The following is a 24,944-nucleotide window of genomic DNA, read 5'->3' as shown; positions in this document are numbered from 1 at the left end:
ATGCGTGTTGGAACTAAACAGTGTTAATTAAAGAAGAATTTGTAATAATTTCATGCCATGAGTTTATTGAACTTCTAAAGTAGATGTAATCTTTAATGAAAGTCACTTAATAACAGACAAGCCAGACCAACCTGTAGTTACGATAATTTGATCCTTAGTGAGGACAACTTAGCATGTAGCTAACAAAAGATCTTTAGCAAGTTCATGTATGCGATGTTCTGGAAAGGCCGTTAAGATAAAAAATAGCACTTGCAGCTGGTGAATTGCTAAAACAATAAGCAAGAGAACAATCTCACTTAATAATAATAAAATAATAATAATAATAGCTATAACAATTTATTGACAGAATTTCTACTCGATAGCTCTACATCCGTCCTACTAACTAAAAACTAACGACTTACATGATGCACCTTACGTTAATTTACTTTTACTACATTACATTTTAGCAGCAGATTGAGACTCAGATCGATCGCCATCGACTAATCGCTATTTACTACACAATCGTTCAATGGAATAGAATGTTACTGGCAGACAGTTAAATCCACTGACTTAAGTACAGTGCTAATTCGATTTAACGTCACTGCGAGGCTGCAATTCAACTGCCCGGGCATCGCCGACGTCACTTGAATTGACCTGTGGGCTCTTCCTTGTGGAGTCCTCCTAATTTGAAGTGGTAAAAACCACGTTCATCTTTCTTTTCAATCGCTCTCTGATCTGTAGATAGACAAGCAACAAATGATACATTTCTTTCAAATTTCATTCAAATAGTTATTCATGCTTAAACATTTGTGCTATAATGTGCACTTTCCTTATTCTTGACTTAGTTTCCTTTTCTTACCTGACTGTTTCGTAAGCCGTGTAGAACAAAAATCAGGAAACCCTGTTGCAGAGACATAATTTCAAAATCATTTTTTTTACAATATTGCGCTTAGGTAGGAAGCGGCGGAGCGTGCGTTGTTTGGGTATCACAGTGCACAATGCATATAATAATCGTCTTCAAGAATCAATATCTAATAGGTCTAACAAGACTGCTACGAATATATTTCGGGTCAAGTGGATAGTTAACAGATTTTGTAAAGGGTTCTCTCTTCGCTTAGAGCTGTGTAAATTGAACAATCTAGATTGATTGGGTTTAAGAGTTTCAATCCGACACTCACCTGAGTAGAGTTGAGTATTGTGAAAATGTAAGCAAAAGCCTTTTGTATAGGCGAAAGAAGACCAAACAGCCACATGACACCCAGTAAAGGAATCATCAGTGCGCAAGCTTTGATACCAATTCTAAGATCGACAACAAAATTTAAGGTGCATGCATAAGGGTTGATTATTTTTTTCGCAGTCTCATTAACAGGTATCGTAATAGCAAACTGGTCAAGGGATGAGGGAGTCGGGCGAACGTTGCCGCACGTACAGCTTGTTAAGGAAATTTTTTTTCATTATTTTGAATAATTTTGTGTTGTGAATCCTACCGTATTTGCTGAATATGGTCGTCTTCACCTATTGGCTGCACCAAATTGGTCATCTCCTTTATGACTCGTACGAGTATCAAGATGTTGACCTATTAAAAATGCCATTAAAATCACTGAATTAAGTTTCTATACTTGGTAGTCGAGAAACCAAGAGAATCTTAGTATAGAAGTTATTTGTTTAGTTTAGGTCGATTAAAGAAACATAGTGAGTCCTATAGAAAAATAGTGAGTAACTAGTTCGGTAAACCAAGCACCGTGAAATAAATTAATCATAAACTCACAACTTCGATGAACGTTACAAAGGAGATGAATATCCAGATCAGATTGTTGGTCGAAGACAGCCAACAACTAATAAAATTGAAAGACAAGAATGAAAGTCATCAGAATGAATTAAAAAAAAAAAGACCCAAGGAGAAACGGAACAAGAAAAATAAAACGAACTTAACTTGATAGTGCGCGAGAGAGAGAAGAAAGGTAAAAAGTAACCTATTGATGTGTTTCTTACTATTTATCACTGACATAGCTTTGCATTCCCTCTTTCGCAGCAGCAATGCCAAATGCAATGGCCATCATGATCATAGGGAAACCTACCCATAAATACAAAAAAATAAATTCAAAGCACTTGACTTGAAGACAACACCAAATATGAGAGCACGGTACTACTTCCAATACATGTTGTATTTAATAAGTTATGGAAATACACCATGAGATGACGTGATACATGTGCATCTTGGTGTTGATGTTGTAAACTTTCACAACAAACAGGTAGAGGTAGATTCCCTCGACCAGCATCCAGCAAAAGGCAGCCATCAGGAAATACTGCATCAGAGCTGCCACTGCGATACAAGCAGCCTGCTAAAGGAAATATGTTTTTTTGTTTGTTTTTTTTTTGTCTTGGCAGAAAGATTTGATTAAATAAATGAAAAGATCGGAGATGCCTCTCACGTGTGTTCTGTGGCGTTTACTCCTGCGAGAAAAATTAGCTGTCCAACTCCGAGGGACACAGAAAGACTCAATCGAATTTGAGACAGAGGTTGACGGACATCTTTGGTGAAATGAAAGATGACGAAAAAGGAAGGAAAAACAAAAATCAAACATGAGTAAAAAAAAACATACATAATCAAAAAAAAAAATAATTCAAATGAAAAGTTAAGCAAAAAAAGAAAAAGAAACAAAAAAAAAAACAAACACCAAAAAAAAAAAAAAGGTCAATCAAAAGCTTCAGATTCAAAAGGCAAATAAAAAGCCAATTTAGTATAGAATAAGAAAACATTAAGGACTGAGGAAAGAGACCATGCATTGTTAATGCTCTTCTAATTGAACATGAAATGTAAAGTAAATTGGTTATTTATTTATTTATTTCGTGGCGTACCTGTAAACTAGCTTTTAGCTAAGCGTTCTGACCACGTTGAATAAATTGATTGATTGATTGATTGATTGATTGATCGACTTACTTTACCTTAGTTTCGGAGAAATTAAGAAGAACATTTTGGATAACTTAAAGTTACGTTTATCCCTTAGTTTTTTTTTCCTTTGTTGAGAAATTACAATCGATAGCAATTAGAAGAAGACATGGAAATGTGTACTTCATCGATTATTTAGCCACCATACTTACGTAAAGAAAAAGTACAAGGCTGATGTTACAAGGATCCCAATGATCGACAAGCTTAATCCTACGTAGGTAATTATCTTCAACACAGTCTCGTCCTGTTTGGAAAGCTACGTCACATAGCGTGAAAAAAGAGAATAGAGAAACGTGAATTAGTTAAATTAATTTACATGTAATACCAGTGCTGGAAGAAGAACATACATATAATTGGTTACCTTTGTGCCATCGTTGTAATCAAGTAATACAGCAAAATGAGTCAAATGATTGCAGCTACAAACTGTTTCTTCTGAATTGCTTCTCGACGTAACTACGTGGCATCCTTCATCTGAAAATCCGTCGGAGCTGCAAAGGAAGAATAACCTCAGCAGACAAGACGTAGTGTAGGAAATAGCCTTCCATGGTACCAAAAAAGCGAATTTCATCAAAACTCTCTTGATTTCATAACATTGACTACATTATTGGCAGTTCCTTATTAGTTTTAATGTTAAATTAAGGAAAAAATAATGAAACATAACAATTCTAGGTAAAAGTGTCTTCCGCGACAATCGGAAAATAAGAGGACATTCGCAAATACAGCCAACAAGCAACTGGACAACGAAATTCACGGAAAATATTGGCGGGAACATAGAGGCAAACGAACGACAAACGAACAAGAAAATTCTGAGAAAAGTAAATGATGTATTTCAATTTTTTTACCTTTCGCTGAAGCCTCTCCAAAACATGCAATTTTTCACCCTTTCTTCTATCTGAAAATAAAATCATCGCGGTGATGAGATGAAATAAAAACAGCGCATTCCAAATAATCTTTCTTTACTTTCATGTTACTTACTCTTGCTTACCTTTGTGTTTTTGAACTTCAAGACGACATTTTCTAGCAATTTTTTTGGTTTAGGTTCCATTGCTGCCATTATTATTCTGCTACCCAAATATCTGTGTACAAAATGATTTAAAAATGAACCAGAATGTGACAAAAATATGGTGGTTTAAAAGAGTGGTAGCGGTGGTGACGATACCAAACTATTTGCATATCTTAGCCGATATTCTCTACGTAGGGAAGATAACGCCAGTCGACGCTATCCAGCAGATAAGTGTTAACAAAATGTTTTGCTCTATCTGCCGGATAGCGAATTATTCAGTGGGTAACATTAATTACCCTTCGAACAACCAGGGCCAGGTGTTTTGAGCACAAAGAAGACAATATTGTTACCTTGTGCTTCCTGTTCCATTCCTGTTGGGTTGACTTTTCGGCAGTATGTCTTGCAGATTCTTATATACACACCCGACGACCACTGATCCTAGAAAAGGTAAATCTATGTATTTCCTTCAGGCTATAAAACAAATAAACCCGATAAATGCAGGTTTTGGAAGCAAAGCCTGAAAAACTTGTGAACTGTCCTCCGTGAGAAATTACGTCAACGCTGTTTAATTGTAATCTGGTGTCGATACCTGTAACAATATTTCCAGACGATGAAACCTCTGCCTAACTGAAAAACTCTACATTATTAAAGCCGACAAAGCAAGCAACCTTAACAAAACAGCTGAATTAATTTCTAAATGCTGCCATGAGAACAAATACTCCCTAGTGAACATCGACATCAGATTACAACAGACTTACTAATTAAAAGATAACGTTATTTAAAAGTTCCTTCTGTTAGTGTCATATGCAACACAAACTTTCTTTTCGGAACAGAAACTATTCAAACAGCACGGAACTATCAAAGCAGATCTGGACACTCAAAGACAACAACACCAATTTTGCAATTAACTGGAGTATTTTAGCGACCGCCCCGGTCTGCAGCAACAAAAGCAAGCGCCACTTGTGCCTCACAGAAAAACTTTACTTAGTTAGAGCTAAGAAGCCGTTTTATTAAACAAAAAAACAGATCTCATTTCTAAATGCCGCCACGAGAATAAGTTTTACTTAGCAAATTTCACAAGCCACCAGCAATAGCTCTATAGAATCTTTTTTTTTCACACATAGATCAGATCATCACACTAGTGAATTAATTAGCTACTTATCTAATTTGTATATAAGGAGGCATTCATTCATTGAATAAAGTTCTGTCTGACGAACGCTTAGGCTCGAAACCCAGAGTCACAGAGAATCGATGCGTCCTCTTTAATTCTTTAACTTATGTATACTTAGCTCTGCTACCACAGCATCGAACACTTTATGCAAAGGTAGACACTACCCTCATATTTATATATATACATATTTTTTTTCAGACTGAAGACAACAGGTAATACAAACCGTTATCTGCAAAATTTGAAGAGGCAATATTGATGTTCGTTTGCCATTCGTGATCGTCGAGGTAAAAGTCACTTGCATTTTGGCGGTAGGCCATTTGGACTTCCAGCACTGAAGGACAAAAAAATACACTTCCCGCATATGGATGAATACGATTAAAAATTGAAGAATTAAGAGACAGACTAGATCCAACATGAGCGTTTGTAAATTACTCAGGACCCACTCAGCTGTTCTGATGCCAATTGGCGCTCACCTAAAGCTAAATTCTGATCCGGGTTTCTTTATTCCTTCGTTCAAAAGCCATTTTGAGATAATTTTCTTCACTCTTTTTGAAGAGTCAAACAATCATCAAGATTATAGTCAATCAGACTTCACATGAATCCTCGACTATCTAAACTTAGCTCAGAACAACCCAGCCCAGTTGTAAAAGTCATTATCCTATTTAGGAGATAAAGTGTCAGTCACTCAGACCGTGAACAAGCATCGACGAAGAATTTTATTCACAAATCTGATAAGTGTTGGTGTTTTTACTCACCCATTTTGTGGCTTACAATCTTTATTGGAAGGTGATGCTTGCCATAATTAAGAGCAAATTTCTCGAAGGCGACAGCCACATTAAAGATGGATTCTCTTCCTTTTTGAAACTCGTCTATGGTAAACTGGCCTTCATGAAGTTTTGTCATATTTTCAAAGCTGACGATGAAGTTTTCAAACACTTTTACAGCCTCCTGAAATCACGTAAAACAATTTTATCCATGTGATTTTCAATAATATTATAGGGATCTATGTCAAACGTGTGGTTCTAATTACTTATAACGTTGTTTTGTTACAAGTAGATACCCTTTTGCCATGTATCTGTTTAATAACAGTTGAAATTCTTATAGATCATTAACGACGCCAAAATGTGGTAATAACAAAGAAACTGATCATTGATTTGGTCAATACTCCTGAAGTTTTCTGTTATCCATAACCAAACAGACGCGCGGCAACTTGGAATCTACTTTATTTGATAAGCAGTGCAAACATTAAAAAAGGAACGACGAAGATGAGAGTTTTGGTGTTAAAGAAGCGTGGAAAATGTGTCTAGTATTAATTCTGTTCCGGTCCTAGAACGATATAAGTATACAGAGTGTTGTTTAAAAGCTGTGTTTTCCTTGGCTCAGGTAGCCCCATCAAATTTCTTTCCCGCCCTCTGTCACTGTCTCTCTTTACATATAAAAGTACATACATGTAAATATGTACTCGTTCTCAAAGCGTCGCTATTTGAATATATATATATATATATATATATATATATATATATATATGATACATACACCTTTCCTTCTTCCATTAGCTTCCGATAGAATAAATTAAAGGAAAAGTTCTTCAAAAGGAAAATACAATAGCTGCTGTCAGTCTCAGTTACTCCATGTAACTCATGAGTTACAGGGAATCATGCATGTTTCATTTTAGTCATTTTGAACTTTATTTCGCTCTACACTCACGTGTATTGAGCACTTTCCAACAGCATTTGCTACAATTTCCCACAATTATATATACACATATATTTACATATCTGTTGGATATATTCTGTACGATAATATACTAGTTATTGGTAGAGTTAGATACCTGCAAAGAGGTCTTTTTGTTGCTATCAAGTCCGCGAAGTTTGGAAACATATTCATTTGCCTAAGATAGTGAAAGTGTCAGTTATTGGTATGAACTAATTACATTCTGAAACTTAACATGTACAAGGATGGTAAATAATCACAAAACTCACCAGCTTCTGAACTGAATTTGAAGGCGACGGCGATGAAGATGATATTATCAAAGATGGCGATGGCCACAGCAAAGACGAAAACGGAGACAGCGATGGTGAGGGCGAGGGCAATCGAAACAGAGACAGCGATGGTGATGCCAACAGTGAGGGAGACGTTGCTAAAGAGATCGATAGCGATAACAACGCTACTGCCTTTGCCGATTCTGATGGCCATACCGTCACAGATGACAATGGTGGCCCTGCTAATTTCGATGAGTTTTCAGGGAAAAAAATAAAAGTAAGGATATACCTAAGCTGATTTCTGTATTCTTTCTCGTACACAGTGCTATTACTAAACGTAGTTCATCCTCAGTAGATCTAATGCCATTAAAATTTACACATTCCCTTTTGATGATATTCAGCATCACAAAATGTCGTTGGCGTTGCGAAATATGGCGTGTTTCTAGAAGAAATCTCTCTAGTCTCGTTTATAGGCAAACCATGCTGGACGAACTGATTAGTCCACCATAATTGCATCGATCTCAATTCTTTTAATTTCCGGCTCTGAAACCTTAAGTCTGACTATTTTGTGTTGTTCGATATCAAAGTGGCTGGAATGGGTAGATGGAGTATTATGGTCTCCATTTTCGACTGCAAGTCATCTATAATGAATAGTTCACACACGTTTGCGAAGTGGAAAGGAAACGTGACGCACAAAGCCGAGATCAATATATTCATGACAGTGTGGTCCATGGTGATATTTCTGTCTCACTAAGGGCTTACACACGCGCTTCTCTATTTACTGTGCGCTAAGCAAGCGCAAATTTGTCTTACCTTTGGGCATCTCACAAATGAAAGCTTTGGGATCTGTCCCCGCTGGATCAGTAGATATGCCCTGTTCACTCGAATCAGACTCCCTGATTATAAATGCCACTTTATTGTTATTGCTTGGCTGGTTTGCTCTCCATTTACTGATGGTCAGTGGCCTTTCACTCACCCAAGTCCAATTTCTTTACTTTTTTTCCAACCCGATGTACCACTCCGCAGTATAGCGATTTCGAATCTCGCCATCAATAAAGAACCATTCCTCTTCGGTTTCAATGGAAACTAGGTCAACTCCACAGTCTCGACAATAATCTCTGTTAAATATCCATGTAAATCCAGAGGCCATAAACACGTAGCAGGAGTCTTTAAAACAATCTTCAAAACAAGAAAATGAGTCTTCAAAATAATATCCATTTGGAGATTTATCGAAGGTAGACAATATTTCTTTAAAACGTGGGTCTCCTTCCATTTACTCACGAGGGTAAAGCTTAAATACGTTCATTATCACGATGTTCTATGACACTGTTGCAGCAATATTTCATTCATTATTGTGAGAAGCTCGAAAATTTTAGCGATGATCGACACGAATTATCAGGCGTAGGTAGATCAAGAGTAATGGCCATTTTAAAACTAAAATGAAAAAATTGGTTTGAAGCTTCCTCACAGTAAGGGAAATAAAGGTGCAAGGTTGTATCATTTTATCAAGGTCTGGTAGCACTTTTTATACGCTTAGGGGCCTTGAGCACACCCCTAGTTTACTCAATTGTGTTGCGTCTTACCTTTGGTAATTTCACAAATTGAGGCATAAGGCTGATCCCCGTGGGTCACTTGAAATAGGCCCACTTTACTATCATTGAAAGACGTCTTGACTATTATTGCCACATCTCCGTCGTCACTTGGCTGGTTTTTATCCCATTTGCAAATGGTCAGTGGTTTTCCACTCACCCAAGTCCAGTTGCCGGCTTCTTTTTTCAAACCAATCATCCACTTATTATATTTCGATTGGGGTTTTTGAATCAAGTCATTTAAAAAGTTCCATTCTTTTACGGTTTCAATGGAAACTAAGTCAGCCCCCTGCTTTTGACATAATATTCTGTTATCGTTCCAATTCGGTCCTTGGTTTTGCAACATGTAACAGGAATCTTCAAAACATGAAATTTGGCATTCTGGGAAAAAAATAAAAAAATAATAAAATGGGAATAACTAAACACAAAAAAACATGGATAGCTTGTTGGCAAAGACCATCCACAGCTTTCATAATGCTATTGTTATTTGTTTTAATTCGTAAGTGGTAGTTCTGGGATCAGAGTGAGAGCAAATTAACAATATTTATTCTGAGGCCTGAGGCATACTGTGGTTTGTAAGTGCACTTCGAAAATGATTAGCTAAGTAATCATTTTGATCCTGATAAATCTCTCAGAGTTTTATGATGTTTCCCTTGAAATCTCGGGAAAGTAAATACATGCTTGTTAAAGTCTTAAATTAGCACTTCTCACCTGATCCATATAACTGCTTTGTCAAAGTCAGCATTACTGTAGAGGGAAATTAAAAATTTTGTTTTTACATGTGTTGGCGCTGAAAAGTTACTTGTCTGACCGGTTTGCGTGGCAATAGATGAATTCACAGGTGGTGTACCGAAATGATTCGGTATGTTTTTCATTACAAATAGGGAATTTTAAAATAAGATATTACTACCTAAAAGACATCTAAAAAAAAAATTAAAGAGTTGTATTGACAAATGTCTTTGGCTACTCAAAAATTAGGAGGCAAAGTTTATTAAGCGCTGCTCACGGTTATAAATATCCCAAGAAAGGTTCACTCGCGTATGCAGACTTACTGTAGTTGCAGTAACTATGTAATCTCCAGATTTTATGATTAAAATTCTTTCAATTGCAAGGCGTCAACTCCCCCCCCCTTAAAAAAAACTTGAAATAGGAAAAGGATGAAATACTTAATTTGTGGGAAAATCTCTATACTTGATGCACCGTGATCTGTGTAATCTTAAATCACAAATCCACAAATCCAAAGGAACGCGCCCTAAGTTTTTAGAAGACACGACATATTTGTGATAGTCACGCGCAGCCGACTTCTTCAATAGCACGTGTACCAACGAGGCGCCAAGATTCCGACAAGACAAGATTCCGCGGGTAAGAAATAAATTTTCGATAACTTATGGTATGCATGTGCTGCATCCCTAACTTTGTTTCCGATCGAGAAGCTATAACACCAGACCGTTATTGCGCAAAATTTCAACATTTTTTAATTCCAAATCTGCTACGCTTTAAAAGGTCCATTCATGTAGTTGTTTCTTTTCAGAAATGTGCGACATAGCGACCATCCCTCCGTGTTTAATGTAAGAGAGCAAATACTTTCCGGTCAAAATGCCTGCCACCGGACAGAAAATGATCAACGCTTTGAGTTTTTGGCCTTTGTACGCTACGGAAGAGTAGACTTCAATCTTTAAACAACGCTAACGAGCTGTATGCGGGCTCTCCAAAACAAACGCAGTTTTTAAGTCACATTTGTGTTGCTGACTAAAATAATTTCGACACGTCCCCTGTGCTAAGCGCTGAAGAGAATTTTCAGAAGGTTAGGATAATTCTCGAAAGTTATGCAATTCCTCGATAGCCTCTTGCAAAATACCTTTCTCCCAATCCAACTTTCTCTTGTGTTTGAACAAGTCTATGTCAACGCAAGAAAACCTCTCTATCTTTCAGACATTTCTGTTTAGTTTTCCAAAATTTATCGACACTATCCCGAGTGAATATGCCAAAATATGCCAAAACTTGATTTATGATATAAAAACATATATTTCGATGAATTTAATGCGATAAGAATAGCAATTTTCCTTTCCTTGCTAAAAGGTAGCGACAAGGTTTTCAAACATGGTTTGCTCTTCCGTTAGATAAACGATAGTAATTAATATTATGATGTCATAAAGACTAATTAATTGGCATTAAGCTTTAGGTATCAGATCACAAATAGATCACAGTGGTTGAGGTTAAGTTAAGCCTAGAAATCATCATTAAAATGGAGACAGAACTGGATAAAACCTCCATCACTAGGAAATATCGATTCGGCCCGGCTCGAACGGTGAGACATCTGTCAAACCTAATGTCAACTTCAATCAGCTCAAGTGCCCGTATTCGGCCAGTTAATTAAAAACCATCGATCATTCTGAGAGGCCACTTTACAGGTGAAAGACGAGAGCACTATCACAGCCAAGCGACTGCGTTCATATGATCCTAAACATCATTGCTAGAAATAAAACTGTTGTGCAAACCGTCATAACCCAACAACCATGGTTTAAAATGGTCGCTAAATCTTTAAAAATATTAGATTTTGTCATTCTAGCTGATTGTTTTCAAATATTTAAGTCTGCATCGTACTGAAATAAAGAAACGCAAAATAAGTCTTACCAACGAGCCTGATTCTTTTTCCAAAATTATTTTCATGATTTTGTGAAACCACTTTTCTACAGCATTCTGATATAAGAGATATAATTTAGCTGGTACTTACTCAGCGTGCACCTTATAAAAAGCGCGTTGAACATATGTATTTTTCTGGCTTTGATTCCACCCATTTTCCAAATTCATCAATACAAACTATGGATATGTTGCTGTCAATTGTTTTCATGAGATTGATGTAAGTTTCTCTCGAAGGCTGCGCATGTGCAACATATCTTCAAACTCTTTCGAACTCTCTTGCACTATGTAATTTTGCATATCATAGGCTTTGATCGCTTATTCTTTTTGTGTACCTTAGTAAACCAGCCAAGTAAATCGCGGAGTATTTGCTCCAGATGCGGAGCATTATTTTATTGAAGAGAAATAAGAACTTCATGACAGCAAAACAATCTTTTCCGTTCTAGTTTTATGGAAGTGCATATCGTAATGGTGTAAAATGTTTTCATTTCTTTGGTTGTCGTCGGTTCATTTACCAAAGCGCATATGCAGTGTTTTTTAACGCGTTTTGAACTCTATGTTCGAGTTTCTTTTGATGCACGCACGGTGCTAAGTACGTCGTAACTCTCGATGGGACGCTGTCTTCTCGACGTGGCATAAGTCATAACTTGGTTCTTCTTAAATTGAACGACTAATTAAAATGAAGGCTCTAGGCAATAGATGATAAGTATTGTTTTGCTTCGTAAAAACAAGAATTAATAAACCGCATCAACAAAGCTAATATTAAAACGTTTCAAGAAATGGTATTTTCTAATGTACTAGTAAAATAAAACTGCAATCATTAAAATCTGGTCAAGCAGTCTCCGACTCTAAACGATAGGCGGTTGTCCAAGTAATTACATATTTTGTCTGTTGCTAAAAATTGCGTGAGATTTCACTTGTTATACGTGATCAATTTTTTTGCAGTTGTCTTCCGCTCATTAACATTCCCTTATGGTTTATTTCAACACGCTATTGTTATTTCTACTTTTGTCAAGTAATTCAATGGTTTCTAGCTCGTTGAATTATTATTTTTGTTTTAGCAGGCATAAGATATCGAAGAATTTTTTCCAATCGCCGGGTCATTAATTTCTGCATCTGCCTAACCTAATACCTGTTAAATCAACAAGTAAAAAAGCCTAGACTGTGCTCTGTTCTGTCTCCAAGCACGCAGGAAGCGCCTAGAGCGCGAAAATCTTCCCCTACTTGCAAAGAGAGTTTCTAGGATTGCTTCTAAATCGCTCGACTTCCGTCGCTTAATAAAAAACTTCTAATGTTTCCGGCTGCCATCTGATGCATAAACGGGGAGCGATAATGTACGTGATTCTCTTTTCAAATCTTGTCGCAACAGCTTTGAAGGATGTCAATTAAGCTATAGTTGTGTTTCTTTTATTCTACATGTGGCTCCTTACACAGATTGCCGCAGCGAAAACAACATGAATAACGATGACTTTTCCATTGTTTTTCAATCGTTTGGCATTGTATGGAAACTGAAAAACATTATGACACTAGCTAAGAGAAGAATCGCCATCGTTTTCTTTGATAATTGCCACCTGACAAATCTCTTGTGTCAGTTTTTTTGCCTGAGTGTCACAGGAAGTTCCCAAAATCGATAAAAACTATTCGCATGTAGAAAGTCAAGTCTATAGATCTCATTTCTACGTTATACCTGAAGGAAATAAGAGAGGTGGTACTTACCCAGAGCACAACTTCTCAAAAAGGTTTTGAACATTTTTCTAGATTCGGTTTCACTTATCATCCAACTCGTCAAGGCCACTATGTATACAAATAGTTATCAGTAACTGTCGTTACGTTACATTGTATTTGGGAGCAGCGCATGAACGGTATTTCGCTCAAGCATTTCAAACTCTTTAGTATTAGCTAGATTTAGATGCAAATCATAATACTCGGTAGAACGTTCGGAACGTGAGTCACCATTTTTTTTTTCCTTAGTCGGACCTATAGACTGAAAGTAATTTGCAGCCGGTGCGTAGTACTGTTCGTCTTCATAAAAGTTAGAAATTCACGACATAAAAGGACTTTTTACAATGGGTTGATTTCTACAATCAACCTATCGCCGTTAACTAAACGATCGAATTGCAATCGACTGCCATTTCCAGTTGGTTGAGTTTACTTTTTTAAGTTAATCATGAATTCCATTTCGGTTCAAATTCATTGCAATACTGTACTGCCATTCAACCGTCCATACATCCCCGACACCTCTTCGATTGATCTGTAAGTTTTACTTTGCGGAAATTCACCTTCCTCGACGACAGAAAGACAACGTTTATCTTTTTATCTGCGGCTTTGATCCGCAGATTGACAGGCGGAATGTTATTAGTTTTGTTAATATTCAGTATCTTATTCATGCCTGAAAACTTCATTCTATGCACTGTGTATATTCGCAGTTTATTGCTTTTCCTAATTGCGGGTGTAGGGAGTCACCATTTTTTTTTTCTTAGTTGGACCAATAGACTGAAGGTAATTTGCAGCAGGTGCGTAGTATTGTTCGTCTTCATAAAAATTAGAAATTCACGACATAAAAGGACTTTTTACAATAGGTTGATTTCTTGTTTGAGCAAAAACATTACATTACGGATCGCCGTTGAAATATTTGCTGCTTTGAATTAATCAATATACCCTTACGAGCTCGCTGAAAAGGCGTGAATCTGGTTCGTGGCTGGTCAAAACATGGTTGAAACGGCCGATTAAGGAACTCGCAATTAGTCGCACAGGAATCTTTGCGGCTCAGTATTACTCGTTATTTTTTTAGGGCACCGGAACATGCGCAATTAGAGATATACACCCTGTGGCAGGAATAACAAAAAAAGATGACTTTACATAATTTTTGCATATTCTGAAGCACATTCAAGGATATATCGCTGGGTTCTTTGTCAGTCAAGGTTTCCAAAGGTCTCCTGTCGTCAAATATTTAAAGCAAAAATATTAAATTCTTGTGATCACTTATAACTTAACTGGTACATTCCACTTTACTTGATTTCTGCCGAAGAAATCGATTTACGTTCAAATTGAGACCAGAATTTTATCGCTCATTAAGTTGCAAAATATGATGAAAAAAATTACTCCTGTCACCATTTTAGTAGTCACTTAGCCTTGCGAAGCAGTCGCATAAATTATCGAGATTACATAGAGAAGACAAGGGTAACCGTGACTGGGGCATCATTACCTGGCTAATGATCATGGACGCGGACATAATTTTTCGTGCTTTGAAACCATGGAATTAAGGTTGGTTATCGTTAGTTTGATTCAATTCATAATATTTTAGGTTATATATTACTCTTAGCGCAGGATAAACTCTATTAATTTAATGTACAGAAGATTGAGTTAAAGAAAAACAGCGACAATCTGATGCACAAAGAAGCGGTTTTTGACGTCGTAGAATTCAGTGACAGTAAAAACAAAAGAGGGATAGTGGTTCAGAAGGATCTAGAACGAGAGCAGAGCGGAGTTGCAAATGTAGAAAGATAAAATATCGAAATATCATAATTTCCAAAGAACAGTGTACACACTCAAGAACTCAAATATAAGAGATTCTGGCAGTTATGAACATTACTGATCTAGTAGTTGAAATAAGACCTGAAAAAAACTCAGGCCCGTATGGGATTTGAACCCATGACCTCTGCGATGCCGACGCAGCGCTCTACCAACTGAGTTAACAAGCCAACTGGGAGTTGCTCTTTATGTTGGGTCTAAATATAACATCCAAATGATGAATAATGATTGTGGATATATAATATATATCGAGAACTATTCCTTGCGCTGCGAACCTCTGCGTTTTTCAAGATTCTGAGAAAGCATTCCTTGATACACGCTTGAAGCCGTGAAACAATTTTTAACTTAGGAAGAATACCATCAATTTCCTGAGGTACGCGATATATTAGTTAATGAACGATCTCAGGGGTAGGATAAAAAAATGATGATCTAATCAGAAAAGTTTGCAATCAGTGCCTGGACAGGTCAAGATAAAACGCAGACTGTAGACTGCGCAGACTGCGCAGACTAAGAAATTGTTTTGTTTCTTTCTTTTTTTATCTGACGAAACTTGACGAGGTTATTTCGAGTGTGTGTGAAATAAAAGTTAATTGGACAATTTCCAAGTGACCAGCAGACGGGACTCGAGGTTTTTTTTTATTTTTCCAAAAATCGAAAATATAGGAAAACATATGTCACTGTTGGTTTGCATTTATTGCTCTTTAGAGCTTGGAGTCTGACGGAATAATTTGGTACGGTTGAAAGGTCGACGCCGGCTACGATGAATTCCCTTCAGATGGAAAATAAACAAAAAATTTGAGTACACACCTCTTAAGCGTATTATTTGATCAAGAAACGGGGCAAAACGCTATTCCTAAATTAAAATGTTGTTTACCTTATTTGAAGTTTGTAGTTGATACACATCAGTGAGTCTCCCACATTTGCAGAATGTTCTGTCGGAAAGTGATTAAAGTTTTTATTTCTTTTATTTCGAGCCGTCATGGAAGCACTTAGTATTGTTTTAAACTGTAGAAGCGAAACGAGGTGCTTCGATCTGGCTCAAACTTGAGTTGTAGTAGTTGAATCACAGTTCAGGAGAAATGTACATGTGTTAAACAAGGCACGAAACCCATCATGCACAAGAAATGTACCGACATTCAAAAGGCGCTCGTTTGTTGTTCATCACTACTTATCATTAAGTTACAAACCAGTTCCCAGAAAAGATTTTTTTGCCTTCCATTTAATGTCAACCTAGGCGTAGAATAAAAAATTTTAAGCGAGAAAACGTATTTTTTTTTCTAAGAATGAAAAAAAAAGGATAATACTGGAGAAATTGGGTACCTATCGAAGTCGATTGCGTGATGGGTCATGAATGAATTTGTTAGTGTCTCGCAAGCTGAAACAGCTGAAATTCTATAGCGAACAAAGTGCAGACTGCTCGGTCTGCATTTCGCGTCTTATGATGACCGGTTTTGAACCGCAGTGGGCTGCCACGGGAAGTTGCTGCATCGTATGGTGATTTTGAAACAGCTTGCGTGCTTCGAATTTCTCTGGTCGCTAAGTTGGGCAAACCTATACTCGTCATTTATGCCTCGATTTTCAGCGAGGAGAGCAACATCTCATCTTTCAATAACCGTTGTTAGTTAGGAGAGATTTTCGTAGTTTGGCGTTAATTTCGGTTTGGAGTGGTTTGGAGTGGAGGAGGTTTTAGCTTGCGGCCCTTGTCTCCCTTTTTTCTCTTAACGGCCTCCGTTAAAAAAGACGTTTCAAACAGCCATGAAGGGTGCAAAATATCACAAATAGTTTGATTAATATTTCACTTAACTTTATTGAGATATTCAGACCGAGATGTTATTTAGATATGCAAATGTCAGAGCTTTTTTCATATTTATAACTCTGATATATTTTGCTCGTCGCATGGCAACAATTATTTAAGTATAACCACAAACACATGTTGTGGTCTGCCAGACAAGACCAAGGTATTCAAGATCACCTTTCATCACTGTTGTTTGGTGACACTGGTGTTGGTATATCTTAAGTCTTTCTCCTTATCGTCTCTAGGGGTTTGGAGTCTTTTCCATCCCCCTACAACCATTTGCCTTAAAGTAAACAGCTCCATCTTAGAGGTCAGCCGCATCAATTTGGTGGGGAAATGATCAGTCCACCAATACTGTACATTCGGAGAAGAGAAGAATGTCTCGAAAGCAAGGTTAGTGGAAAACTGTTCGCTTTGAGAAAGCAATGTTGTCCAAGAGCGGTAACCTTGGAATATGTTCGAGCCCTATAGAGGCTGCCAAAATTATAATCCTTCAATTTTTCAAGGCGCGCGGAAAAAAAATCTCCTAGAAACAGCTTAACGTCAAAAACCTCTAAGGCTGGTTCATTTGCGACGGAGTTTTAATTAGAAACACAAAACGATACAATCTTGTGACGGAAAATCATGCCAACGGAACCAGAAGAAAAATATAGATACCAACCCCGTTTCCTATCATCCATTGAAAACTGGATTAAAGCAGTCGTACGTCATCGAGAACTGACAATGTGATTGATTTGTTTTTTCCGCTTCCGCTTTGTTTCTGCGAAATACATCAATTTGTGTTGGTCACCCTGTTGTTGAAAAATTTTGATTGCGGTACACTGTTACACTGTGCGTCTTTATACGCCACAGTTATGGCATTTTGCCTGCTCTTCTTTAGATCAAATCGTTTAATCCTCATAAAAAAATAGAAAGGTGATGAAAATACTGGAAATTCGTGAAGCAAATATCATTGCTTCAAAATGAATAGATATGTTAGTTTTGAAGCGGAACATTTCGTACGCATCCTTCTAATTTGCATAATTTGCATATAACATGACATGCTCGGTTTGAACAGTTCAAAGTCAAATTTTTCTCGGAATACGAGCTCTCCAAAATCATGGATGACTATCAAAGCATCACTTCAAAAGGACAACGTCTTGCCTTTGCTCACATTTTCGTTGGGTTTGCCCTGATTGTTGCCGGCATTGTGGACAGATTTCAGCTGGAGTCTTATTTTGGTTATTCATGTTTTGGGATTTGGGTCGGCATTTGGGTAAGATGGAATGTGGCAATGCAATATTTTAGTGAATGTTGCACTAAAGTCATCGCGAGAGTATTCCGGGCGTTAAGATAGAATTAGGACATTATGAAAGTCGCTGAAAGATGTAGCTTCGGAGACTTTATTCGATAGATCGCCTAATGTCTCACTCGCTCGAAGCGTTCATACAAGTTGGTATTTGAAACTGTGTAAAAGTGTTGTGGTTTGAGTTATGCTGATTAGCAAGTACACATTATCTGTCTACCTTCATTCACACAAGACTAAGACTAAAAGTTGGGCAGTTTAACAGCTTTCATTAGCCACAATAAAACAAGTTACAGAATTAAGTTAAGTTACAGAATAGACGTGAATGGCTTTGATTTGAATGGACAAACAGAAAATAAAATATTCCGGCTAGACTGTAAGTTGTTTCCCACTACCCAAGATTACGCGATTAAAACAAGCACTCAAAATAAACTGAACAACTATTTCCAACTAATGTCCCTTTTCTTTCAATCGAAGTTTGAAGACAATTTACATTTATTATGACTCTTTTCTGTGCAACCGGAAGTCATTTGACCTTTGACCAAGTATGTGTGAAAAAGCAAGCATCGACACGAACTGCCTTACACGTACATAATCGTGTTTATACAAAAATAAATCTGCAGTTAAATAAATCGCTTGTACGCGTTTCATGTTGCAGAAGCTCTACCAGATGAAATCATTAAGTCATTTTATTTTATTCGATTGACTCATACTCATTTATAATTTATATTTACGTTAGGTCGCTAAATTTCCGTTTAAAAAGAAAAAAAACAAAGCGTGAGTATTTAAGAAGAGTCGCAAAAGTCTAACTTTGTGCTCTACTGCTCATATGACTTATTACGCAACACTGAATGTTAAGGCCTCTTTTACACTTATGTGTAGCTCGATTCTCAAACGTTGGCTCGCTCGACGAGGAGGGAAGGGGACAAAGCGATATTATCATCATTTTTAAAAATACCATTATGCTAATCTAAAGCTTTTATCGTAGATGTGTATCACAGGAGGCCTCGGTATCTCTGCTACTGGGATGTTCAGAACGTCAACAACCAACATCTATGTAAGTACATGTACATCTAAGGTTTTGTATAGCGCAATTCCGACAACCGCTTGAGAACTTGCTATTTTAAAAGCAAGTTAGAGAAACGTTTGAGCTCGCTGATTGGCCAGCTTGGAGTTGAACATTGCTAAGTAATATTCACTTCCGAGTTGCCAAACGCACGTCAGGAGTTTAGTTTCCGATCATTTTTCGGTACAAGGACTGAAATAAACTGTATTTTTTCTTGTTCAGTAAAAACAATTATTAATCTCAGAGTTGGATGGAAATTTACCTCCGATTCGGTGATTCGACATCATTCAATATTTTATTGTGAATACATAAACAATGCTGCTACTACTTAAAAGACTGCGAGCGTATACCAGGCATTGTTATATTCTGGAGTCTGTGTAAATACTCGTATTACAATGCTAAAACAAATTACGCTATTTATCTTCTCACTAACAATTGTACAAAATAATACAAATCCTCTTTGTTATTCGTCGTGAAGATTTTGAATAATTCAATCGTTAAATGTCGAATATTGACTACAGACAGACCAAGAGAGAACCTTTCATTTTATCTCCTTAAGGCGGCCCTGTTTATGGCATTTTCCATTGTATCGTCTATTAGTGGCCTACTTATCAGCTCCTTATACGGAGCGACAGAATTGAGAGCTTTCAGTATAACCATGGTAATCCTTGGTGCTCTTGAGTTTGGCATTGGAATTGCAGCGTCTGTATGCTGCTGCTTGATGAAGCCTTGTACATGCTGTTGTTGTGTCTCCCAAGATGAGGTATTGTTTGTAAAATAATTCAAAGAAACGTTGAATTTGTGTTTGTTTGGGTGATCATGACAAATATCTAGCCTGCTTAGCCTGTCCTTCTGCCCTACCCTCATCACTCTTATTTACCTACTTACCTTCCTTCCTTCTAGCCTGTCTACCTATCAACCTTCCCAACCACTGACTTATTTATCAACCCACTCACCCACCCACCAGCCTGCCTGCCCACTTACTGCCCTACTTCCTTGCTGACCCACTTACCTACCTACCTACTGTTTTAACTAATTACCCACAAACGTTCCTACCAATTTACTTTTTCACCAACTCACCCACCCACCTACTTACTTACTTACCTCCCTATCTACCCACCAACCTGCCTACCTACTTCCTGACCCACCTCCTTACCCACCCACCCATTTACCTCAATCCCTGTCCATCTACCAACCTGCCTACCTACTTACAAAAGTGCCGACATAAACATTTCCTTTTTAGCTACATATGTCCTCAACTACCTAACTGTTCGACTAGCTACCTGCCCAACTTCTCACCCACCAAACTACCTACCTACCTACCTACCTACCTACCTACTAACCTGCCTATGAACCCAAGTAACTGCCTACCTACCTACTTACCCTCTTGCTTACTCATCAACCCGCCTCCCATCCTACCTACCCAGCTACCTACGTTGCTTACCTACCTACCCACCCCACTAACCTGCCTTTGTGCTCGCCTAACCACCCATCTCTCCACCCTTCTACTTACCCACCTCCACCTTACCTACCCACCTTCGTTGCTTACCCACGTGTTTACCTTCTTGTCTGTTTTCATAACCCACCTGGTTATCTGTTTACTTCCTTGCCTATCTAACTGCCCATCAACCACCTCCTTTCCTGCGTCAAGTCCTATTCAAAAATCTCTGGGAAAGATCTATGTAAACAACAGCCTCTATTTGGTGCTAAAATATGTGCAGATATTTGTGAGCGGATATCATCTGTTCCAAGATGCAAACAGTTTTCCGAAAGCAGATCTGGAGGAAAACTAAGAACTTCCAAGAACAGATAATGTCCAAGGACAAAATATCAGTTCATATTTCCAAGCAATATAGAGGCTACTGTTTTCACTATCCTTCAAAGATTTTGCAGCGCGCGTAAAAAAATGTTTACGAACTGCCTACCGTATGCAGGGTGGGTTCTTTTCTTTTAAGTGATTTCCGGTCCGACTTATGGAAAAAAAATTCCCTTTTTCTGTAACAACCACAAAACCCTATACAATCTTGAATAAAATTTGAAACTAAGACTTATCGTAATAGGTATAATGTTTAAAAATTTGAGAATACCGCTTGAGTAATAGTCTCAGATATCACCCAGTTTTAGCTGGAGTATCTTCGCTCTCGCGTTGCGTTTAGATCAATCGCGGGCGAGCAAAAATGTTTGATGGATCGTAAGTACATATACACACACCCTTTATAGTCCTATTACATAAAAAAAAATGTACCTTCCTAACGTATCCCACCCACATATTTACCAATATACATATTTGCAGAGCACTATTTCCTTTTCAATGTCATAATTTCCTTTCTTTTGTCTCTTCTCATCTAAAATTTTTAGAGACGACCTTTGGTGCATCCTCCAAGTGTTCAGCCCATATTGGTTGACAGGCGAACTAACTATGTTGCCGTCGTAGTCCCTCCGTGAAAAAACCGCATTCAAGGAAAGTGAAATTACGTGATTCCCTAGATCATCAATCCAAAATTTTCAATAATATTCTTATAATTTTTTCTTGTCATTCGTGAGTTTAATACTTGAGTGACTAAAAAAAAACCTAATAGAAAAGTTTTATCACATTTTAATAAACAGGCGTGGATTCGTCTCGTAGCTTCATTCATAATGATAAAGGCATTATAATATTTACTTTCTTTGATGATTTTTTTTAATCGGAAATAAAACTAGTATTATCCTACTTTTTTAACTGAAAGTCTTATTTTTGCTTTTTGGACGTTCTTTTTTGTTTTGTTTTCCTTTTTGTTATTTCTTTTTTTTTCTAAAATATGTTTTTTTGTTTCACTTTTATTTTACAAATTATGTAAGACTTGCTTTATGTTAGAATTGCGTTTTTTTGTCTAGTGTTACCTTAGAGTTTTACGTCAGTTTATTCTCGAGTTTTTCCTATAAAATTCCTTATGAAGACGAAAATGAGAATCAAAAAGTTAGTAATCATTAAGTTGATTCTTTAATATTTGAAGTAAACCTTCTCAAAAAGTGTCTTGTAGAGATATCGTAAAGCCTTCTCAAAAAGAGTCTTCTGGAGATAATGTCTATGATAAACTTAGGAAGAGACTACAACGACGTTTTTTTGGTACAAAAAAAAGTCAGCACTATAGCGAAGTGAAACACCTCGTTAAAACTCACCCCAGTTCCCTGGGTATTGTTTTTCTCCCCGGATGGGAAGAGAATCCGAACCAAGTTTACCTGTAATTCGTCTGAGCTCCATGACACTTGGCTGGCACTCATTGATATCCCTGAGTGGAGAGAGGGACTATGGAGAGAGGGACGGGTGGGTGGAGAGAGGCATACGTTCTATATGTGAGACTATTCAAAGTGTCTTTCCAAAGACCCAGCCATGGCTCGAGCCCAGACCTTTTAGTTCAGCGCGGCAATTGGTCGTGCCATGTGCCATGAGGCAGAATACAACCTGCTAAACATTTAAAGCGCTTAGTAACTGAGACAGTTCTTGAGCTCCTGTAAAACGCCCCTTTCGTTTACAACTCAAGAAATCTAGTGAGCCTTTACTGATTTTAATTCATTTTATTTTGACAATCCATATTATGCCAACACTATCAAATGTATTTGCAGATTTTATGTTTATTTTTCTCAGAGGCCACGGTAACGAATACTGCAATCTGATTGGTTCTTAGAGCGGTCTGGGTTTTCCTTATATTTGCCCACGGACACAGGAACGCTTTTGTGAGTCGCCGAGTACAACTCTAACTTCCCTGCCATTTTCCATCAATACATTTTGTTTTGCCGGCTGGGCATTATTTTTAAGCAAAGCATTTTTACCAAATCAGGCCGATTAATAACTTATTAATCGTCTGGTAGCCGACAGAAAATTTTTTTTCGAAATTAGTTTGTAGAAGCATATTTGTGATTAAATGGGTTGACTCGCGGCCTATAAATAGTTTTCCGTCTACTTTAATTCTTCACAAATGTAACTCAGAAAGTTAAAACTGAGATATTTATCGATAACTGAATTAATCGATAAAACTTTCATTCATTTAATGTCTGAATTCACTCAAACTATTTTTTCGTTGTTGCGAAGTTTTCAGTCCTACTTCAAATACGCTTTCGGTAAGTCTTTTCGAGTCGACCTGTTTAATTTACCATTTGCACCGTAAATTTCACTGCCAAAACCATATGACTTCAACAGGCGAAAGCTGCGTTAACTTTCCCTTGGGTCTACTTAAAGTATCTCATTTGTCTCGAGTTATATGGCAGAAGAAGACAAGAATTTACACGCTCCGTTGTTTCAGAGTTTGATTGGAGACCTTTTAAATCACCTTTATTGATACGCAAATGAAGATATTTCGATGAAGTCTATCTGTTTAACTTGCATTATCTCTGTTTTAACAACCATTTACTCGCTCAGAAATAGTTCAGTTTAATGAGGATCTTGCCGCTGTTACAGCCCTAGATCATTCGGGTTATTTAGGCCGGAATTTTATGAAGTTTTAGAAAAAAAAAATGTTATTCACCGGCTTAGGTCGGTCCGTATTAGGAAAAACTATGGCATCTGTTTGGAGCACCGCACCCGGCCTACGGCCTCGGGAGTTACTCAAGACCTTATAAGGTACACTTTTTTCCCAGTATAGACCTCCCAGCTAGCGAATAACATAGATGGCTCCACCTAGACACGTGAGGTTAGTTATATCGACGCTCTAATGAAGTTTAACTTAGATTTTATGAAACGGCATTGTATTTTTCCCCTTTTTTTCTGCCTATTTACTCCCTATTCAGAGTTGACTAATTTGTTTATGAATGTATAATACCTCAATCAAGCACAAGAGGGTTGAGAGACAGACACTTCAAGAAGTTTCTGTTTCCTGTTGTGTTTATTTCTGTTCGTTTGACGTTAATTATTTTTTTTGTCCATAGAGTTCAACCTGATTATGAAACGCGCATAATTCATGGTGAATCATTGTAGATGATTTTTGTGGTCAAGATCATTATAAGTACGCCCTTGATTCATTTTTCAGAAATTTTGCTTTTTGACTTTAACTATAAATTGAGCCAATAAATTTACTTCGTTAATTGGCAGTTTGAAGGGCACAGATATGTTTAACACTCCACCAAATATTAGGAAATTTTACGGACAGAAACGCAATAAATCCCACTCGAAACATTTCGATTCTTATTCCAAAAAACTCAGAGTGACTCACTGGCTTTAAGCTTAATTTCGTCATCGTGACTCATTTAGACGCTGAGGAAATTAAGCATGGTGCGGAAGCACAATGCAATACCGATAAATGTCAAATGGCCATTATAATTCTGGTCAAGAGAAACACTTTTATGGGTACAATGATAAGTTACATGCAAAATTGTTGTCGGGGCCTAATCAGATGGTACAATTTACACTCACGTCCTCCTGGTGGACACAGTCGTGGTCTCCCCATTCATTCCGTCTACAGTGAGATAACCAATCTTCCGTCCCTAGGCATATGACTTATTCCATCCAGATCGGACCAGATCCCTGACCACGTCTAGAACAACCGTGAGCCTGACATCCATCAGAAAAGCCAAGCTGACGACACACGACGTTGGCCTCGTTGATTGTCCAGTGATCATCACACACTGTGAGAAAAATTAAGAGAGCCGATTTTTCCTAGAGTTTTGCATCCTGTTGAACTACATGCATGCCTTGATGTAGGGAAAATTAAAGTAGCGTAACTCCATTTTCCACATATAAACAAAAATGTACAAACTAAAATCCCCTCATTTGCTCTGACGAGGGGCAAACGCCACTCGAAAAGTTAGGTGACCACTTATGCAAAAGATCGTGGTAGAATAAGAGCTTTTCTGAATGGCTTCGAGCGTTCTTCGGGAACCATAACAAACTTTAGTATATAAGTAGACACTCTGATTGGCTACTAAAACTCCAAATATCCGTTGCTATTCACCTCTTACTAATTTGCTTGGGATTTGCGCC

At 37.5% G+C, this 24,944-nt stretch overlaps 3 protein-coding genes, 1 non-coding gene and 1 pseudogene across 7 annotated transcripts in view; 2 read left to right on the top strand and 3 right to left on the bottom strand.

The window, feature by feature from the left end:
• The window catches only part of LOC149052105 (replication factor C subunit 1-like), a 255,440-nt gene that overhangs the window by 58,966 nt on the left and 171,530 nt on the right, over positions 1–24,944 (top strand). The gene's annotated exons all lie outside the window — the stretch shown is intronic.
• Positions 466–8,072, bottom strand: LOC149052121 (adhesion G protein-coupled receptor L4-like; annotated as a pseudogene). Its single transcript, XR_016181364.1, has 18 exons — positions 7,899–8,072; positions 7,086–7,327; positions 6,935–6,994; positions 5,859–6,051; positions 5,327–5,434; positions 4,283–4,370; positions 3,915–4,005; positions 3,772–3,821; positions 3,291–3,417; positions 3,082–3,185; positions 2,405–2,513; positions 2,168–2,318; positions 1,972–2,053; positions 1,748–1,814; positions 1,467–1,555; positions 1,158–1,278; positions 839–880; positions 466–714 (listed from the first exon to the last, which is right to left on the bottom strand). The product of XR_016181364.1 is annotated as an adhesion G protein-coupled receptor L4-like (transcript).
• LOC149052120 (C-type lectin domain family 4 member M-like) lies at positions 8,072–13,386 on the bottom strand. 2 transcript variants are annotated; one of them, XM_089181505.1, is made up of 4 exons: positions 13,031–13,386; positions 9,386–9,421; positions 8,669–9,055; positions 8,072–8,264 (listed from the first exon to the last, which is right to left on the bottom strand). In XM_089181505.1, the coding sequence occupies exons 1-4, from the start codon at positions 13,089–13,091 to the stop codon at positions 8,077–8,079; spliced, it is 672 nt and encodes a 223-aa protein (XP_089037631.1). In that variant the 5' UTR covers positions 13,092–13,386; the 3' UTR covers positions 8,072–8,076. The 2 variants fall into 2 exon arrangements, with proteins under 2 accessions (XP_089037631.1, XP_089037588.1); XM_089181462.1 differs by lacking the exon at positions 13,031–13,386 and adding an exon at positions 11,409–11,478.
• On the bottom strand, positions 14,943–15,015 carry Trnaa-ggc (transfer RNA alanine (anticodon GGC)). Its single transcript has one exon. It is a non-coding gene; the product is annotated as a tRNA-Ala (tRNA).
• Positions 16,823–22,000, top strand: LOC149052118 (uncharacterized). Of its 2 annotated transcripts, none has more exons than XM_089195391.1 (4): positions 16,823–17,033; positions 18,914–18,982; positions 19,551–19,754; positions 21,350–21,701. In XM_089195391.1, the coding sequence occupies exons 1-4, from the start codon at positions 16,977–16,979 to the stop codon at positions 21,434–21,436; spliced, it is 417 nt and encodes a 138-aa protein (XP_089051517.1). In that variant the 5' UTR covers positions 16,823–16,976; the 3' UTR covers positions 21,437–21,701. The 2 variants fall into 2 exon arrangements, with proteins under 2 accessions (XP_089051517.1, XP_089051515.1); XM_089195389.1 differs by lacking the exon at positions 16,823–17,033 and adding an exon at positions 17,653–17,895 and having other exon boundaries at positions 21,350–22,000.

Source organism: Pocillopora damicornis, chromosome 1, assembly GCF_964200805.1.
Source record: "Pocillopora damicornis chromosome 1, jaPocDami1.2, whole genome shotgun sequence".
In the NCBI taxonomy this organism is placed as follows: domain Eukaryota; kingdom Metazoa; phylum Cnidaria; class Anthozoa; order Scleractinia; family Pocilloporidae; genus Pocillopora; species Pocillopora damicornis.
Note: the sequence above shows the minus strand (reverse complement) of the source record. Positions and strands in the feature narration are given on the sequence as shown.

Coding starts and splice junctions, on each gene's coding strand:
- LOC149052118 (XM_089195389.1), top strand. CDS start 17,740: ATGGATGACTATCAAAGCATCACTTCAAAAGGACAACGTCTTGCCTTT. Junction 17,896..18,913: donor GGATTTGGGTCGGCATTTGG/GTAAGATGGAAT, acceptor CTTTTATCGTAG/ATGTGTATCACAGGAGGCCT. Junction 18,983..19,550: donor CGTCAACAACCAACATCTAT/GTAAGTACATGT, acceptor TATCTCCTTAAG/GCGGCCCTGTTTATGGCATT.
- LOC149052120 (XM_089181462.1), bottom strand. CDS start 11,472: ATGGGTGGAATCAAAGCCAGAAAAATACATATGTTCAACGCGCTTTTT. Junction 9,422..11,408: donor TTTTATAAGGTGCACGCTGA/GTAAGTACCAGC, acceptor TTCCCTCTACAG/TAATGCTGACTTTGACAAAG. Junction 8,265..8,668: donor AATTTGTGAAATTACCAAAG/GTAAGACGCAAC, acceptor CTTGTTTTGAAG/ATTGTTTTAAAGACTCCTGC.